This window comes from Hoplias malabaricus, chromosome 1 (genome assembly GCF_029633855.1).
Source record: "Hoplias malabaricus isolate fHopMal1 chromosome 1, fHopMal1.hap1, whole genome shotgun sequence".
Classification (NCBI taxonomy): Eukaryota; Metazoa; Chordata; class Actinopteri; order Characiformes; family Erythrinidae; genus Hoplias; species Hoplias malabaricus.
In genome coordinates, this window is record NC_089800.1 from 49,780,469 (window position 1) to 49,799,730 (window position 19,262).

Consider the following 19,262-nt stretch of genomic DNA (forward strand, 5'->3'; position numbering starts at 1 on the left):
AAATATAAGGTCTGTTTTTATTTACATTTTGTGCAGCATCCCATCTTTGCCAGAAATGATTAATACTTAAACATATTGTTTTGAAACAAAGTAAGTTTCATTAAGTTTACTGTGTAATGCCCAGGCTACAAAGACATAGTTGGCATTCGCCTGACATTAAATAAATGTGCACTTTTAAAATTCACTGACTGGAAAAGGTATGTATTTGTCATAACATTCTGCAGACTCTGAAAAATGTGATTTATCGAAGTACATAAAAAAGTAAGTTATCTTACTGACTTTTGACGATCTGTCAGAACTACCCTCAAAACCTGAGACTGATCTCTGATTGAGACCGGAGGTAATGGAGTAATGAACACGATAATGCAAAAGAAAAATACTAAAATTATTACACTGTAAATGGAGGCATTTTATGTTGTTTCTGCTGAGGAGCTTTGAGTAAACAGACCAGAGATTTTGCACATGTAAGCAAATGGTACAGTATCAAACTGTCAGGATTATTCTTCAAAATCACAATCACAGCTGCAAAAAATAAGTACACTTACTGTAAACAAACACTGGCAAGAAGAAAAATCAAGTATACAATCCAGGACCAGAACATAATTATGAACAGAACACATTCTTGGGCAGAATTCCTTTTACCTCCTCATGTTCTCCTTTCTTTTTCCTTTGCTTCCCTTTCACTTTCCTATTATCATCCATCACAGAGAATCCAATGATGAAAAAATGTATAAAAAAAAGAGAGAAATACATATATTGTCTTGCTGACTAATAACCCACTATAACTATCTGTTGTTTCCAGTTTTTATACTTGGGACTCTATATTGTCACTGTCAAAATACCCCATAATATTTTTGGATATAATGTTATGCTTCTCAGTATATATATATATATATATATATATATATATATATATATATAGTTATGTTAAAACCAAGCAAACCATTGTTTTTCTTGTGAAATTCCCAATAAGTTTGATGTGTCACATGACCCTCTTCCCATTGAAAAAACAAAAGTTGGATCCAAATGGCCGACTTCAAAATGTCCGCCATGGTCACCACCCATCTTGAATTATTATTTTTTTAATCAATTATAACAATTCTAAACTGTGAGATGCAGGGTGTAGGTATACAGGAAGTAGGTGTGGAAGGGTATTTATGTTTTTATGTCATGTTCAAAACCTGTAGTAGCCATATTCTCTTTATATTACAGTGCATTACTGCATTTATATTACAGTGAGCTGAATGGCTTCACTGGAGATGTATGTATATTTGGACAGCAATAATATGCTCCCTAAAATCTCAGATCTGTTGCAATCTAAGACACATTTTTAATGGAAAACAAAAATGTGCAGTAATTCAGAACTAGAAATCTAGTAATCACTTCCTTATTGAAAACAACACTCCCTTAGCAGAAACCCTCAATGAAGCCTGGACTGGACCATTTGTAAAGTTGTCATGGCTTTTAGGCTACAGACCCTGAAATTCCCACTACATTTAATCTGAAAAGGCTGCATATTCACAGGTCAAACAAAATTTCATTTCAGAAAGCGAGGTAATACGCTGTTTATCTACATCAAAACTGGCCATGCTAACAAAAACGTCCTTAAGTTTTGTCTAACATTGAAACGGAATGTTCTGCCATTTTATGCCGCTGACAGTTTCTGACAGGCTATAATGACTCACTGAACCTTTGAGCATGCTAGCAGTACGTTATGGTAGCTTAGCTACTAACAATTTGGTGCTAGCTGTAGTAGGTTTGAGTTTGACAGAGATATGAATGCTCTGTGATGCAGCATTATAATAAAATGTAATCAAGACTTTCTCCTGCATGGTTTATAAAAAAACGAATCTCCAACAATTCCACTGAGCATTAAACAGAACACCACTACAATATTTGGGTCGGTACAACTGGAAGACATGATAGCAAGTGGATAGTTTAGCATACAAATAACCTAAAAAAAACCCAACAGAATTCATTCATTGAGTTTTGTAAACATTACAGACCACATGAAGGCATGAAATTACTTTTCACTGATAAGAAAATGGCACACAGAAAGTCTTGAGGACATCCTGGTACTGAAAGTTCAAAGTACACTATATTCCCAAAAGTTGGAAGGCAGCTGTTACAATTAGTGAATTCAGCTGCTTTATGCACCTACTGTACAGAGCTTATTTCAATACTTTGGGATGAATTGGAGTTGGGTTTGTGATCCAGAAGTTTTCATCTAACATAACCATCCGGAAATGCCCATTATTTCAGAAAAAAAATTGGGTGAATTGGTGACCACACACGTTTGGTAATATAGTGTATTTTACACTGTCAGCATCTTTCGTTACATTACAAAGTCTGACGGGAACAAAAAGGAAACTGTAGAAATCCAATACTGAATCACCATGCAAGGCAATATGAAGAACAATATCGACCATGTTTTTTTTCACTGTTAAATCACAGATGTGATAATAGAGTCTATTTCCATTTGCATGAGTTTTTGGATAATGTCCTGAAAATGTAGATCCAGGACCTATTTAAAAGGCCCATTACCTCATTTGGAAGGGGAAACAAATACATCCATATGCTAAACTATATTCGGTTTAATATTGCAACGTTTGGCTATGGAATAGAGAGCAGGCTGCTGGTGGATGTGTATCCTTTGAAGAATCAGAGTGGAGAATAACCATGTAGTGCAGGTTATCTGTGTTATGTTTATCCTCTCCATTTCATTTACTATACTGGGAAAGCAGTCAGTTAAAGTAGAAGCAAAGGTCAAGAGACAGGCACCATGAGATCTGTAGGGCATGCCAGTAATAGGCAAGAGAGTCTGTAGTATGTTATGCCTTATATACGTATGACGTTTAAAAATTGCCTTCGGAACATTAAATGTTGACACGATGGTGTTGTTAGCAGACATGAGAACGTCATTAAAATTAAATAAAAATCCAGTCTTTTGTACATTCATATGAGAAATACAGGACATTGACTGTTTGAATGGAGGAAATTTCCATTTGTTCATTCAGAAGTTAATATTTAAATTGATAAGATACAGATTTACAAAGGATGTGTGCGTTTAAGTCAGACACTCTTGTCATAGACCATTGAAATACTGGGATATCAGCACCAAGGCAGAGTACATACACCTAGCTCAACCCCAACCGAAACATTGTGAGAAAACAGAAAAGTGTCTGCTTGCACCAGGTGAGTGAGAATAAGAGAGAGAGAAAGACACAGAGAGAGAGAGAGAGAGAGAGAGAGAGAGAGAGAGAGAGAGAGAGAGAAAGAGAGAGAGTGTAGGTGAGAAGAACTTATTTCTAGATTTATATCACTTAAGTAAAGCTATTTTATCTGGTTAAAGTGCTTATTCCACTGGTGGATCATTTGGCTTGTTTCAAGTTCATGTTTTGAAAAAAGCATGATTTGCATTCTTTCTGAATCTAGTAATGGAATAAGAACATTTCACAAATGTACAAATCATTCATCACAAGTAATAAAGTCTAGAAATAAGTTGAATTCGGTAGATAATGTATATTCTTACAACAAACTGGATGTTTTGATAAGATTTACAATAATTTAACTTGTTAATAAAACATTTTTTGCAGAGAGAGAGAGAGAGTGAGAGTGAGTGAGAGAGAGAGAAATATAAAGAGAGTAAGAGAGAGGAGGGAGAGGCTTATCTGGGTAAGGGCGGGTGCGAGGGTGAGGCCGGGCCTGAGGAAGGCCGGTGAAGGGGTGATTGGTTGGGGGACATTCGAGGGCTCAACTCGCCCGTCTGTAGACGCCACATCAGCTCCTCATTGGTGCGACTCAGCCTCTTCTTCTCATTACTCTCCTTCTCCACGTACTCCTGAAGGTTAGCGTTCTCCTCGGACAGTTGCCTGACAGAATCAGAGGGGATACAATTGCCAGCTTGAAGATAAAGGTTTAGGGAACATATTATGATATAAATTAACATCAACCTGGAGTCTACCAACACACAAAGAGAAATGAAACAAACCATTACGTTTTTGTGATCTTTACATGAGAGTGCAAGGAGAAGTTTAAATAGAGCAAAACAAACACAATGAGTGCAGAGTACTGTTTAAATACAGTCCAAATGAGAATGGAGAAAATCGTAGAACCAAGCAAAAATGACTAAAACCCAGCATTTCAGCTCAGTGAGCCCCTCATACCTCGTTTTTGTAGTAAACAGAGGCTCATTCTGATTTAAATGAGCAGGCACTGAGACCAGTTTCTCTGAACCGGGCTATTTACACAAAAGGCATGAAGTGATGTGTTATTTGATTCTTGCTGTAATTTGACCTAACCCTAAACCCAGAGAACAGGGGTGTAATATGATTACTTTTAGCATTTGATGGAGATTTTTCAGTGCTGTATAGTGTAGAGAAGCATACAGACCTGGACATGGCGAGGTTGAGGTCTATTCTGGCTTTGAGGTCCTCATTCTGCTGCTGTAGAACCTGAACACGCTCCTCCAGCAAGACATTCTTCTGAGCCTGTTCAAACGAACGGCATACACACAGAGAGAGAGAGAGAGAGAGAGAGAGAGAGAGAGAAAGTTTCCTCCCTTCAGGTCTTTGTGTGTACTTAAACAGGCATTGTATAAAAAAACAGGTAGTAGCAGCAGTATAACAGGGTCAAGGTGTGTCCAGAGCCTATCCGGAATCACTGGCTGTAAGGTGGGAACACACCCTGGAGGGGGTGCCAGTCTATTGCAGGGTGACACACACTCACACATTCACTCACACACTTGCACACCTACGGACACTTTTGGAGGAAACCTACGCAGACACAGGGAAAACACACCACACTCCTCATAGACAGTCACCCGAAGGAAACCCACACAGACACAGGGAAAACACACCACACTCCTCACAGACAGTCACCCGAAGGAAACCCACACAGACACAGGGAAAACACACCACACTCCTCACAGACAGTCACCCGAAGGAAACCCACACAGACACAGGGAAAACACACCACACTCCTCACAGACAGTCACCCGAAGGAAACCCACACAGACACAGGGAAAACACACCACACTCCTCACAGACAGTCACCCGGAGGAAACCCACACAGACACAGGGAGAACACACCACACTCCACACAGACAGTCACCCGGAAGAAAACCCACACAGACACAGGGAGAACACACCACACTCCTCACAGACAGTCACCCGGAAGAAAACCCACACAGACACAGGGAGAACACACCACACTCCTCACAGACAGTCACCCGGAGGAAACCCACACAGACACAGGGAGAACACACCACACTCCTCACTGCCCCCAAATGTAATGTATTCAATTTATTTGTTTCTAAACATTTTAAACTTCGGCCTATTAGGGAATGTCATGATGTAGAAACACAAACATATTTATTTTTCACTTTCCCCTACAGCTCTGTATTTGCACTAGATAAAGCAAACATAAAATGTGAAAGCACACATTTTATTCCAGCTGCCTGCATTAATCATCTCAAACTAGCCCCAGAGTTATCAAGGCAGACTACAACAAAATTCTGGAAAGATTTCTGGGCCTCTGATGTGAACCCACCAGTTTCTCCAGCTCAGATATCTTGAGTTCCTGTTCGTGGATCTGCTGGTTCTTCATCTCTAGAACCTGCTTCAAACTCTTTAGATCCTCTTCTATGTGCTGGTACGGTGCCAAAGCCTCCTGAGTACACACGCAAAAATTTATACAAAAAAACATTTAAGAAGGGACACTATTTTTGAGAGTTGCACAGATATAATTACAGAGGAAGTTAGGGTAACAGTGCATTTCTGTGTTAAAGCTTAGATGTAGCTCGACTAGGCCAAGGACCAGGCATGATTTGATAATGAGAAACTTTTTTGGGATGAAAATGTAAAGAAGATTTTAAAAAAGCAACAAAAAAGAATAATTAAAGGAACAAATTTGATTTCCCCTTATGTGTGAACAAAGCTGTTATAGTGTTAGGTTGGTAACAAAACTGAGTGTGAAACTTCTATGAGGAATTTGAGGGCTATATCAAAGAGGGGGGGGGGGGTACTTATGTGTGACTGTTATTGTGGCTCACTGTTCAGCGACCAAAGTTTAAGTAGTTGTCCTCAGACTAAGAACATACTAAGGAATGCAGTCAGAGTCACACACATACACACACACACACACTAATATCGGAAAGAGACTTTATTTTTTTGTACCACAATCTGTTCGTCAGTGCTCCTGCGCAGTGCTTCCTCAAAGCGTTTTGCTCTGTCTCTGAGGCTGCGATTCTGAAACGTCAGTGTGTCCACCTGGTCCTGAACACCCATCAGAAACACAAGAACGTATCTTCACATAGGCCTTCTTTAAAGAAAGACAACGTGTGTACCTGTCAAAATAATTTTATACCTGCAGTGACAATCTGAGTTTCTCAAATTCCTCCTCCAGTGATTTCTTCTGCTGCTCATGTGCCATCTTCAAATCTGCCAAAACAATCACTATCATTGTAATAGGAATAACAGTTTAGAAAGTAAAGGACAAATTACAAGGACAAAGAATCAAAATGACAAAAGGATCAAAAACAAATGGAACAAAAGATTATAAAATAAAATACTTAGCTATGTATAAAATAAAGCCAAATAGAAACAGTTAGCTCTCACTCTTGATTGTCCTGGTGTGCTCCTCCTGTAGTGTGCCCAGAGTGGCATTGTGGGCTGCCTCCATTTCCTGCATGGTCGCCTCATGGGTCTCACTCATCTCCTCCACCTGATAAAACAGTATAACTCCGTACAGAGAAGCTGGGGCTGAACTATTCTGATGGCCTCGTTCTGGCCAGATTTAGACTTCACTGTTATAAAAGCGTGCTCTACATGTACATTTGTGCTTAATTTAGTTGTAGACAAGATACTCCCAAAGGAAAAACCTTGGTCTTCATTTGTTTAATTAATTTTAAAGGTACACAACATGACTGAACCTATTCCTGGAGGGTTAGCTTCAGTGGAAAAACTGTTGAATATCTATTGACTTTTGTATTTTTAGCAATATGTTGGCATTTAGGGCAGCACAGTGGCACAGCAGGTAGTGTCGCAGTCACACAGCTCCAGGGACCTGGAGGTTGTGGGTTCGAGTCCCACTCTGGGTGACTGTCTGTGAGGAGTTTGTGGTGTTCTCCCTGTGTCGCCATGGGTTTCTTCCGGGTGACTGTCTGTGAGGAGTGTGGTGTGTTCTCCCTGTGTCTGCGTGGGTTTCCTCCAGGTGATTGTCTGTGAGGAGTGTGATGTGTTCTCTCTTTGTCTGCGTGGGTTTCCTCCAGGTGACTGTGAGGAGTGTGGTGTGTTCTCCCTGTGTCTGAGTGGGTTTCCTCCAGGTGACTGTCTGTGAGGAGTGTGGCGTGTTCTCCCTGTGTCTGCGTGGGTTTCCTCCAGGTGACTGTCTGTGAGGAGTGTGATGTGTTCTCTCTGTGTCTGCATAGGTTTCCTCCGGGTGCTCCGGTTTCCTCCCACAGTCCAAAAACACACATTGGTAGGTGGATTAGCGACTTAAAAATGTCCATAGATGTGTGTGTGTTGCCCTGTGAAGGACTTGCACCCCCTCCAGGGTGTGTTCCTGCCTTGTGCCCAGTGATTCCAGGTAGGCTCTGGACCCACCATGACCCTAAACTGGATAAGTGGTTACAGATAAAGAATGAATGAATGTTGGCATTTACAAGTGTTTGTTTGCTCAGATTTTTAAGAAACGTGTGTGTGTGTGTGTGTGTGTGTGTGTGTGTGTTTGTGTGTATGTGTGTGTAACCTGTTGTTGGTGCTTGGAGCAGAGCTGCTGTATCTGAGTAGTCTGTTGTTTGTGTAGAAGCTCTGTCTCCCTCTTCTGTTCCTCTCTGAGTCTCTCTTTTAGTGCCTGTTGCTCTCTTTTCTGGTGCTCCTTCAATTCCCTCAGCTCCTGCTCAAAGCTGCGCTCCAGTTCTGCCTTCTCCCCCTGCAGACGCTCCCACCGGCCCACACTGACCACTGCAAACACACATACACAAACAGTGTGTGTGGTAGACAGATAATTTTGGCTAAAATACATATTCCAAACTTTCAGACATACAAATCCCTTTAGGACTGTCTTAGATTATAGCTCAGTAAAAAAATAAGATCTATGCAGTAAAAATGCAGATGATGTGTCAGGAGTTTTTCCTACAAAAACAAGTTGAATTTTTTATACATTTTGTCTAACTTGCTGACATCACACTTCCATTTTCAGCGTTTCACCTCATGACAAAGACAAGGGTGTGATCAGTGTGAGTCAGAGTTCCTTACCCACTTCATCCCTGATCCGTGAAAGCTCCAGGGACAGCTCCCTCTCCCTCACCTCTGCATTCTCGCTCTGCAACACATCACATAACAGACAAATCATTATCAGTATTACACTAAGTAATATTAAAGCAGATAATCTGTTCCATGTTCTTATCACGAGAAACGTCCTACTCATGTTACAGATGTAGGTGAATTAGTGTTAGGAGTCTTGCCCAAGGACTCACTGTTTTAGCATGGTGTGTTTATTAGTGAGGGGAACTGAACCCTAGTCTTCTGGTATAACGCAGTGGTGTTACCCACTATGTAACATCAACCATGTCATCCTTACTCAGAGCAGATAACTAGGTCAGTATAGTCAGGTGTGATTGATTAAGCTGAGTGGGAATTCAGCCAGACCACAGGGGGTCACTTCAGTTCTGAACAGACTAGAAAAAAAAAACAGCAACACCCCATGATGTAACATCATTGATTTTCTCATTTCTCTTCTCATAATTCACGTCTGCCAGCACTACCGCCATGTAACGACACACAAACGGTGAAGAAGATTCAGATCAGATAAGCACAATCACACGATATGAAGAAATTGTCAGTTAAACTGTACCTTCTTGAGACATCTCAATATATAGTTTGTTGTCAAACAGCATTATTTTAAGTTCTGGACACGATGGTGTTGTGCAACAGGTGAGTTTCGCCGCTTCACAGCTCCAGGGTCTTGGGGTCCTGGGATTGATTCTGGTCTCAAAGTATGTACTCCCAGTGTCTGTGTTGGTTTTCTAATATTAATAGATAGATCCACGAGTTTGTCATGCTCTGTCATGGGCTGGCGCCAGAGTTTCCAGAGTTTTTTCCTAGGTAATACTTCATTATTGTTTAGTAAAGTACTACTACAACTATTAACAATAATAATAATAATAATAATAATAATAATATAAATACACTTTATTTCTATATCATCTCCCATTAAAGAGCTTCAAAATGGGTCAAACCGCAAAAAGAGAAAGCAGGAATTATATAATAAAATGAATAAAAATGAGAATCTAAGAATATATCAGAAATAAGGTTTAAACCAAAGTAAAATAAGCAAATACCACTACTACTACTAATAATAATAATAATCATGAACATATAAGAAAGCAAACAACTGTAAATGCATCATGACTCAGCATTTTTCCAATCTTTCCAAAACTGCCTTCTTGTCTGAAACTACAAAAAATCAAGGCACAAATAACTTCTGTGTATTACATACTAGAGTAAACAAATGAGGGAAACACACACACACACTGAGAAAACTATATATTATATTCTTACTAGATCTATATCTTTCTATGTCACCTAATTAAAGCAACCTAATTTGCTTTAATTTCCTGTTAGAGAATATCTGTATTTGTCAGGGTAGGGTTTGACTCATGGACCCTCTTCCCACGAACCACAGAATTACACCATTAATCTAGTGTAGACATAGACACAAAATATAAGCCACAACTGCTAACACACACACACAGCCTCACACAAAGCTATCACATGCCAAGTACAAATCTATTCAAATACTTACTAATTACAGCTATCAATACAACTACTAATAAGCTTTTACAGCTTTACAGATTACTGCAGCTCAGCTCTGAAAGTAACTGGACAACATGACAGCAGCTGTCCCACTCTGTTCACACACATGAACATATCCTCCCTGAGAGTGCAGATATTTTACCCTAATCCACTGAGCATCCACACAGCAGAGAGGGTGGAGAGACTGTGGGAGAGAGAGAACGCAGCATCGCTGGCCCATGCTGGGGCTGGACACAGTCTGCCTGGGGAGTACCGTGATACAAACCCCTGAGAGAGGGAGTGAGAGAGGTGGAGTGGGGTGGGGGGGTGGTTATGAGAGAAAGAGTGGGGGAGGGGGAAGACAAGAACCCTCTTTAAAGTGCCTTACCTCTTTTCTGCCGTTTGAAGCATCATAGCACTACAGCTGCAGCATCTTCTTCTGCTAACACCCCCAATATGCTTCTTTCCTCCCTCCCTTATTCCTTTCTCTTCCCCTCACTCTCTCCTCCTGCAATCTACTTCCTTCTCCCTCTCTTTCTCTCCCTCTTCCCCTCCCTCGCTCCCTCGTTTGCTCCGTCTTTCATCCACACACATGCGGGAGGTCTCATTGGCGACAGCTGAAGACTGAACAGCGGAAGTGGGGGATAAAAAAAAACAACAACGAGTAAGGGGGAGGGATGGAGAGATGATGCAGTCGATAAAGGGCTGGACGAGCGGAATGCTCCGCCTGATTCAACAGGGTCTACAGGGAACGGACACACACGCACACGCGCAAAACTGCCCCATTACACACAGTCGCATCAAAGCAAGCAGCACAGCTCTTACAGAGGCAGGGGATATGACCGAATTTAAGGGTATCCTCACATGCTTAGTCATGTTACATCACCACATGCTTTTCTAGAAATATTCTTAATTATCATCCCATCATCATATATTCATATACACCATACGGCCAAATGACACCCCCTCAATCCAATAGCAATCAGCCACATGAACAGTAGTGAGATCACATACTGATGGTGAATGACTAGTTCTAGATCAATCTATGGCATTCAGTGCCCTCCAACTCACTCCAAATGCACCAGATTGAGCTCCATCACTCCAGAAGACAAAGGTCCACTGATCCACATCCCAGAGTTGGGGCTTTATACTTTCTAGCCAATGCTTGGTGACCGTAGACCCATGTCCGGCTGTTCCAGAGCGACCAATTCTATTGGTATTTATTTTTTATTGAAATGCTACAAGGGCGGCACGGTGATGCAGCAGCTAGTGTTACAGTCACACAGCTCCAGGGACCTGGAGGTTGTGGGTTCGAGTCCAGCTCCAGGTGGCTGTCTGTGAGGAGTGTGGTGTGTTCTCCCTGTGTCTGTGTGGGTTTCCTCCGGGTGCTCCGGTTTCCTCCCACAGTCCAAAAACACACGTTGGTAGGTGGATTGGTGACTCAAAAGTGTCCGTAGGTGTGAGCGTGTGAGTGAATGTGTGAGGGTGTCTTGCCCTGTGAAAGACTGGCGCCCAATGATTCCAGATAGGCTCTGGAGCCACCGCGACTGGATAAGGGTTATAGATAATGAATGAAATGCTACAAACTTAGGTTGAACAGTAGAAAGCTACCCACCTTAAAGTATTTGAATACAGTAATTAGAAGAAGTGTCTCCAAACCTTTCAACATGCAGTGTATCTTCAGCTCATTGGGGCACATCTTTACTAAATCATTTTTGCTAGAGCATTTATTGATAAACTGACCAGCAGTATTGTTGTATTCAATTTTTGTCACACAGCCCACCCCTAGGCTCATGTCATGCTTCATATAATTCACAGCACAGCCTCTTGTCTGTGGATAAAACATGACTTAAACACAACGGACTGAAAGAAATACAGTGAAACTGACATTAAGCTATTGGAACACCATTGTTGATGAGTGTGTTATTGTAGAACAGACTGTTTTTTTTAAAATAATTAAAATAGACATCTTAAATGATGTTCCGAGACCCTTATCTGAAGTATTCCATTTGTCCTTAGCTTTACACGAAGCCATTCTGCTGACATTTTTAACTAATGTTTGTATGAGTGTGCAAAAACCCTCTTGAGTGAAAAAAATCAATTCAATCAACATTAATGAACTTTAATGGCCGCAAATGTCCTCTGATGCATAGTGCGTAGCAAACACAGCCGGAGAAATACAATAAAAAAAAAACTAATAAAAGTATAAAGGATCATAATACAGAACAAACATTCAGTACAGCTCCCTTTACAGAATGCTGAAGTACCTGCTGGAGTATGTGACCATGGGTGTAAGTGCATTTTGCAAATGAACTGTAACAAGCCATTGCAGGAAAACTGATTACAACCTACACAGGTAACACTGATTAAGATCTACAAGTAAACAAGATGAATAAGACGATCTTCAGTGTCATTTGGGGACTGGTAGATGTTTGGGAACACATACAGAAATATTCCAAGCTCTTTAACTCCAAGTTGTAGACTCAAATTGCTTTGATACTTCTTTCCATACACTGTCATATCTAAGGCAACTCCTGCATCACACCGCATAGAGACACAGTAAAGAATAAAGCTCTGGCAGGTTTTACCTTGTGGCAGAAGTGCTGTGTGGTGATGGCCAGGACGTCCATGCAGAGAGAGGCTTTGTGGAGTTTGTTCTGGAGGGATGCAATCTGTCTGGCCTGTTCCTCACAGCGTTCTCTTAAACCCTGGACCATCAAGCGCTCTCTCTCAGCATCCACTCCATCCACCCGACCGCCCAGACGCCCCACACACGACTTCTGACGCACTGACACATTAACAAACACATACAAGTGACATGAGTGGAAATAAAGGATGAGAAAAGAAGGTATCCACTCCATTCGCCAGGTTTGCCAGGTAATGAGTTGCTAACGCCCATGTTCACATGTGGGTAGTAACAGTACAGATGCTTGGTAAAATAATGACTTGCTAAATAACATAACATTCCCCCCAAAAAAACTCAAGCTGTATAAATGTAGCAGGTTAAAACAAACTATTTAATTACTGATTATCAGGAATGAATGGTAGTGGTATTGTTAACCCATCCAACATTTGACATTTGCTGTTATTCTCTTTTTAGGCTCTTTTGTTCTAATTAAAAATATTATTGAAATCTGACCAATCCCAGAGCTGTATTTGCTCTCAACTAGAACACATTAGTATTAATAAAAAACAAATTGATAATTATATAAGAATAACTAAAATATAACTAAATCAAAACTAGATTTCTCAATTAATTAATAAAATTCAGTATCTGTAAAAATATTCTGTAAATAAACATTTTGAAAATGCTCATATGAAGAATTTCATAATTTAGTAAGTACTACCAATAAAGTACTGAAAAATAAGTCAGTATTGAACAAAAATAAATAAATACATACATACAAAAAATAAAAAATGATTTTTTTTGCCACTTAAAGAACTAGCTTAAAAGAGTTAGCTTATTTGCTGACTGATGTCCACTTATAATGAACAGTTATTTGCAGTAATGTATGCTAGTGTAATTGTCACCACAAGGACACACACACACACACACACAAACTTATAAGTCAGATCAGCAGTACTTCCCTTCCTGATGTAACAGACTGACAGTTTTCCAGAAGTGAAAATGACATATACACTCCCACACACAGTGACTACACTGACTATAGAGTTATAGCACAGTTACTGTAATATACAGACATTCAAGCTAAAATAAATGTCCTGCACTCTTGTTTTATATTATTAACTACAGAATACTGTCTCCAGGCTTTGACTGTAATCTGTCCAACAGGGTGAATAAACTAATAGACAAGACTCACTGCTAATGGCTATGCTAATGTTACCATGGCAACCCAGGCAGCCATGCCCTGGTTAATGAGATGTGGAGAAGTGTGTGGGAGTAGCAGTATCACACACACACACACACACACACACACACACACAGAGAATTGTGCAAGATGGAACCTAGCACTCACCAGGGGACTGAGGCTTGGGAGAGACCACTGCAAACCTCTTTGGGGATGACAGAGGGTAGGTGACTTCTCCATCTTTCTGAAACTCCTTTCGAGCAGCTGATTCACAGAAAAAACAGACATAAACAATACATTAATACTAAAGATCACTGGGAAAAATGTAGATCAATGTTCATTTGTGTACTTTGTAGTCAGAACAATCAGTCAGAAGTATTTCATTGCATTAGGCACAAGAATATTAGTAAAGTAAGGTACTGATGATAGATGATTAGCTCTGGATTGCTAATATCACTCCAGTTCATCCCAAAGAAACCGGATGGTGCAGTGGAATGTTGTTCCTGGTGAGAGTGTCTGGTGACCTAAGCTCATACAAGTTCATTGGGAACTATTGGGAATTTCACTATCAAGTCTATATCTACACATTAAAGGTTTACCCTTCCTACTCTTCTTTGTGACATAACTGTTTTCAATATAGGTCTTCCTATTAAGCAACAAGCAAATTCTGCTACAAACTACATGGAGCATAGACTGGCCACTAGCGGGAGCCCTTCTCCCACTCTCCTCTCAGTCTTTCCTGCTGTGTCTACTGCAGCAAATCTAATGAAACCATGGTAGGAGGTTTCACTCATAAGCTGTCATTCAATTTTCCGGCACCAGAGGTCTCTAAAAAGCTCTTCACACCCCTTCAGTGAAATGTTAAAGCAGCCATGCAGACATCCTTCACACGTTTCACCTCCCTACGTCACAGGCAAGGAAAGTGCTGACTGGCTGCACCGCTATGTCTTCATTCATCCCTGCAGAACAGTCTGTCCCCAGCTCAGCATCTTCAGACAGGAGGTATGCTGCATGTGATAACGGATGCATCTCATTTGTGTGCATATTGAGTGGATATTTATTGGTGTCTTTGTAATCTAATGACCTTTCTGCGTATAAACAGATGAATTGTCCTTAGATACGAGAGAGAGTAGATAAGGGCACCATGATTTTTGCTCAGATTGGGAAACTGAACTTGACATTTTTTGTCATCCAACATATCTGCTAATATCAATGATGATTAAATGGTGAAATTAGGTTCATCTGTGGCAACTCCAGAGCCTTTGATTTCCTTTCACGCATTTCTATGTAGAATAAGCAAGCTGTGTGTGCACAACTAAACATCTGTGTCCACAGTGGATGCACTCATGAAGTGTAATACATGTGAATTCAACAACATTATGAATTCATCATGTGTTGAAACCTGTATGAGATGTAATAAAAACTACAGTGTTTTTGGAATGTTTACACAGGTGTGTGCCAGCTGTGAAGGTGTAATTTAGCCTTACAATCACTAGCCTAGATTATAATTGTACACATTCTATATTAAGAATTTGATGTTAAATTTACATTTCATTTATTCAGGGGGCGCCAGTCCTTCACAGGGCAACACACACATTCACTCACACATTCACTCATTCACACCTACTGACACTTTTGAGTGGCCAATCCACCTACCAGCGTGTGTTTTTGGACTGTGGGAGGAAACTGGAGCACCCAGAGGAAACCCACACAGACACAGGGAGAACACACCACACTCCTCACCCGGAGTGGTTTTTGAAACAATTTCACTGTAACACTAGGACACATATGGTAGCAACAGTGTAAAAAAAAAAAAAGAGTTTTTGTGTGTGTGTGTGTGTAATCTTTTGCATTTGCACCTAACAATAACAAACTGCCATAAAATGTGTAGGAATAACAAAATGTGTAAAAAACTAAAATCTATCTATCTATCTATCTATTATGTAAAATCCTGTTACATAAAAAATATGTTTTTACACAAAGATATTTCGGATGAAGACATGAAAACATAATTACTGGGTGGTACAGTATAACAGTGCAACTGGCTCATGAAAAACTAATGAAGAAGTCACACAGAAGGCCACTGCAGAGGAGTCTAAACACTGACACAGCATGTCACATATGAATGCAATATCATAGTGACAGTGGAAAATTCCTGTCATCAAACCACTCCATCTAATATAAGTGGCCTACATGGTCATACAACCTCCAGATGACTCTACCTAGAGCAGTATATCACTAGTCAACGAGAGACAAACAGCAGATATTACTCTAATATCTATACCATTACTATAAACACCCCTTGTAAGAACACAGTTATCAGTTGTGCACACATTGCTTTCAACAGAAATGCATGAAATGAAATGGGATGCTTCAGAGCAACAGAGTGCTGACAACAGGATTAGAAACACATCCAGGATTGTGCTGTGTATTTGTCATCCAGTAATAATTATCCAACACCAGCACCAGAGAATGTGAGCAGCCATGGCCTAATGATTAGAGAAGGAAGCTTAGGACCGGAGGGTTGCTGGGTTGATCCCCATGACCTGGGTGGGAGTAGTGAAGGAACAGAGCTGTCTCCTCCCTCAACATTCATGGATGAATTGCCCTTGGTCAGCCTACCCCCAACTGCTTCCTAGAGGTGGGGATGAATCCCTGTCAGTATGGGCGTGTATGTGTTCACTGTCCCTAGAGTACCAGAGTGTGTATGTGTATGTGTGTGTGTGTGGGGGGGGGGGGGGGGGGGGGCTGATTTCGCTGTCACAAGTGGTTTAAATGGTGAAGACACATTTTACTGTACATTATTTATTTTTAATCGAATCTTCTAACTTTTTTCCTGAAGAAAATCTAGGGAAAATCTAATCGGGATAACCCCTTTAATCCTGAGGGTCTCTAATATGGACCTACACCCAAACAACTACACAAATTACACCTTAGTTTGTTAGCAGCTACAAAACAATTCAAGTCATGAGTTTAAGGGGTTTACTAAGAGCACTGTTGGTCTAACTCTAATGTTTCAGTCAAGTGGCACAGAAAATTAGACACAAAGGTCCATAAAAGGGATTAGTGCGAAAACTTACCCACAGGGGAGCTAAGATGAGGGGGCAGTAGACAGCGACGAGTGGGGGTTTGACCGCTTGGGGGCTGAGGACTGCCAGAGCTGGGTGATCTACTGCTGCCACTGTGACTTGGGGAGTAAGAGGAACGAGGTAGGAGCGTCTCTTCACTGCCACTGCTAGGACCTACACAGGACAAACACAGAATATAAAGAAATGCGGTTCAGTCACATTCACTTAAAGAGGCTGTTTGCACTGGGGGTGTGAGGGGTTAAATCATCATACACTTCACTGTGTGTCAATTGGTTAATTATCAAAAATGAATAAAGAAGCGAATAAAATGAAATATTAACAGTTCCAATTCATAAAATTACAGGTCCAGTGTAAGACTGAAGTAATCTTTCGACACCAAACAGGTTTTGGGTGAAAGCTTGTGATACTTGTGCAAATCTGATTTAGTGGAACTGGTGCTTCTACATTAAGTGTGTATTAATATAGGACCTAAGTGATAGGATCCTCTTCAGATTTTTCTTAAACATCAAAAGCCAATTGTAAACACCTCAGGACACACACTGGACCTCGATGGAGCTGATGACTCTCCAAATCACAGCAGCCACAGGACACAGTCTCACTCCTCCACTGATGCAGAAAGATTCATTGCTTGTTTTCAACAGCTTCTTCCAACGTATGACAGCATAAGACACTGGTTGTAGCCAATGAGAAACTATGTTCACACCGACTAATTCAATCTATTCACTAAATTGAATTCTTATGCTCACACTGGGGATATATTTTTGTGTTCATTCAATCAGCCCAAATTCACCAGGATTTGATCTGGATATAAATCTAAAAATTCCTATCAGCCTTACATCAACTAATTTTCTCTTAATATTCACATGCACACATATACTACAGGGAGAGACAAGTCTGGTTAACACCGCTATAAAATAAATCTGCTGCAAAAGCTGGTTAAATTCATCCTAAAGGACACACTGTAATTGTGTTGGTAGAGAGATGTACCTTAAAGCATATACGTCATTGATTGCTTTTACACTGTTTGCAGTTACACTAATTCAATTTGGGCATGAATATGATTCTATTTAAATGGTCTTTGCGGGTTCTTTATTGGTTACTTTGGTTCCCTGGATAACTTTTAATCCTTTAAAGAAAAGAGTGTGAAGCACCTCTTACAACCTCTTCAAACATCTGCATAATACACAGACCCCCCCCCCCCCCCCCCAACATCTGTACTTGCAATCCCAAGAGCCAACTAAAAGGTATTTTTTAGTTTTAAGTTAGCAGACCTTGGACTTTAAAGTGAATGCACATCATTATATTCATATTCAAGTTAATACAAATTAAAGAATATTAAAATAATAACCTTTTGTTGATCTCAAAGTGAACTGAAGTAGAGGTGACTATGTACAGTACAGAAAATATATTTAATCGATCTTGGAAAACATAAAGCACTGACTAACAATTATTTAGTCTTGTTCTGTTAGTCTTACAAGAAAAGAGCAAAAAATCTCACTGCAGCTTTTCTCCATAGACAGAGCCATGCTTTGGGGAGTCACCTAATACTGTACCCACACCAACAGTAGCAGTATACCTGTGTTCTCTGGAGAGTTCCTCAATCAGTGTCATTTGCGATCCAGAGTTAATCTTCAAAAACATCACCTCGCAAACTGTCCACAGACTTCTGGACTTGTAATGTAACAGAAAACCCCCACGCAGAATTTCATACCGTCCTAGAAAACTGATCCAAGCACTTTCTGGTAGATATAATTATAACTTACACTTACATGAAGTCAAGTGTTCCTTCGGAGGGTCCCTTTGAAAAACAAAAGTAAAAAGTGGTACAAAGTATCCCAGTAATGTGAACATTTCAACATCAAACTCCTCTTGTTTTTCATTGGCGAGCTTCGGCTGGGCTTCTGATGTTTTTTACAAAGACCACCATTCACTTCTGAGTTTTAATTTGAGGCAGAATACAGTTGGAAAGTGGAGAATAATGTGGATCTCTACGGCACAAACATCAAAGATGTCCCAGGCACCAGACGTCACACCAGTTTAACAGCAGTATCTCTATCCCTGGCCAAGTTTGTGCCAGAAAGTAAAAGTGGTCATAAAGGAGTGGACAAGAGCTCAGCTCGGGTGTGGATGGCAGCTGTCATTTATTTCTCACTTCAGGCTTCCATTTGTAGGTCTGAAAAAATGCTAAACTTAAATAACAAGCAGACGAGCTGTAGATATGTCTGGGGGCCGTAAAAGTGGGCAGCGCTGCTACTGACCCCTTCAGCTGTTGAAGAGACAAATGTGCCCTCACTATAGAATCAGACAAGCTTGAACTTCTCCTCATTCCACAGAGCAGCCGTAACAAACTGTGGACCACGTTGCTCAAATTAGTTACGCTTATCTAAATCAAACCAAGCTCACAAAGGCTTTAATTACAGACTGATGATGTAAATCATATATTCAAGGTTGGCAGATGTTTTGAGGCTTCAATGCTCTGATACAATAGGAACACATATGTTTCCTTTAAGAATGATATTATTAATATTGACATATTTTTGCTGTTTTGGATTAAGGTGGAATGTCTC

The 19,262-nt window shown here is 40.4% G+C and overlaps 1 protein-coding gene across 2 annotated transcripts in view; it reads right to left on the minus strand.

The window, feature by feature from the left end:
* Positions 1 to 276: 276 nt before the first annotated feature.
* Positions 277 to 19,262, minus strand: part of mtus2b (microtubule associated tumor suppressor candidate 2b) — a 39,180-nt gene continuing 20,194 nt past the window's right edge. For both annotated transcript variants that reach the window (XM_066665880.1, XM_066665889.1), the window contains exons 7-17: positions 16,687 to 16,848; positions 13,775 to 13,870; positions 12,386 to 12,585; positions 8,259 to 8,325; positions 7,750 to 7,964; positions 6,618 to 6,723; positions 6,367 to 6,440; positions 6,177 to 6,275; positions 5,551 to 5,670; positions 4,393 to 4,490; positions 277 to 3,872 (exon numbers count right to left, since the gene is read on the minus strand). In XM_066665880.1, coding sequence (XP_066521977.1) covers positions 3,668 to 3,872; positions 4,393 to 4,490; positions 5,551 to 5,670; positions 6,177 to 6,275; positions 6,367 to 6,440; positions 6,618 to 6,723; positions 7,750 to 7,964; positions 8,259 to 8,325; positions 12,386 to 12,585; positions 13,775 to 13,870; positions 16,687 to 16,848 — 1,442 coding nt within the window. In that variant the 3' untranslated portion in view covers positions 277 to 3,667. The remainder of the gene's footprint in view (positions 3,873 to 4,392; positions 4,491 to 5,550; positions 5,671 to 6,176; positions 6,276 to 6,366; positions 6,441 to 6,617; positions 6,724 to 7,749; positions 7,965 to 8,258; positions 8,326 to 12,385; positions 12,586 to 13,774; positions 13,871 to 16,686; positions 16,849 to 19,262) is intronic.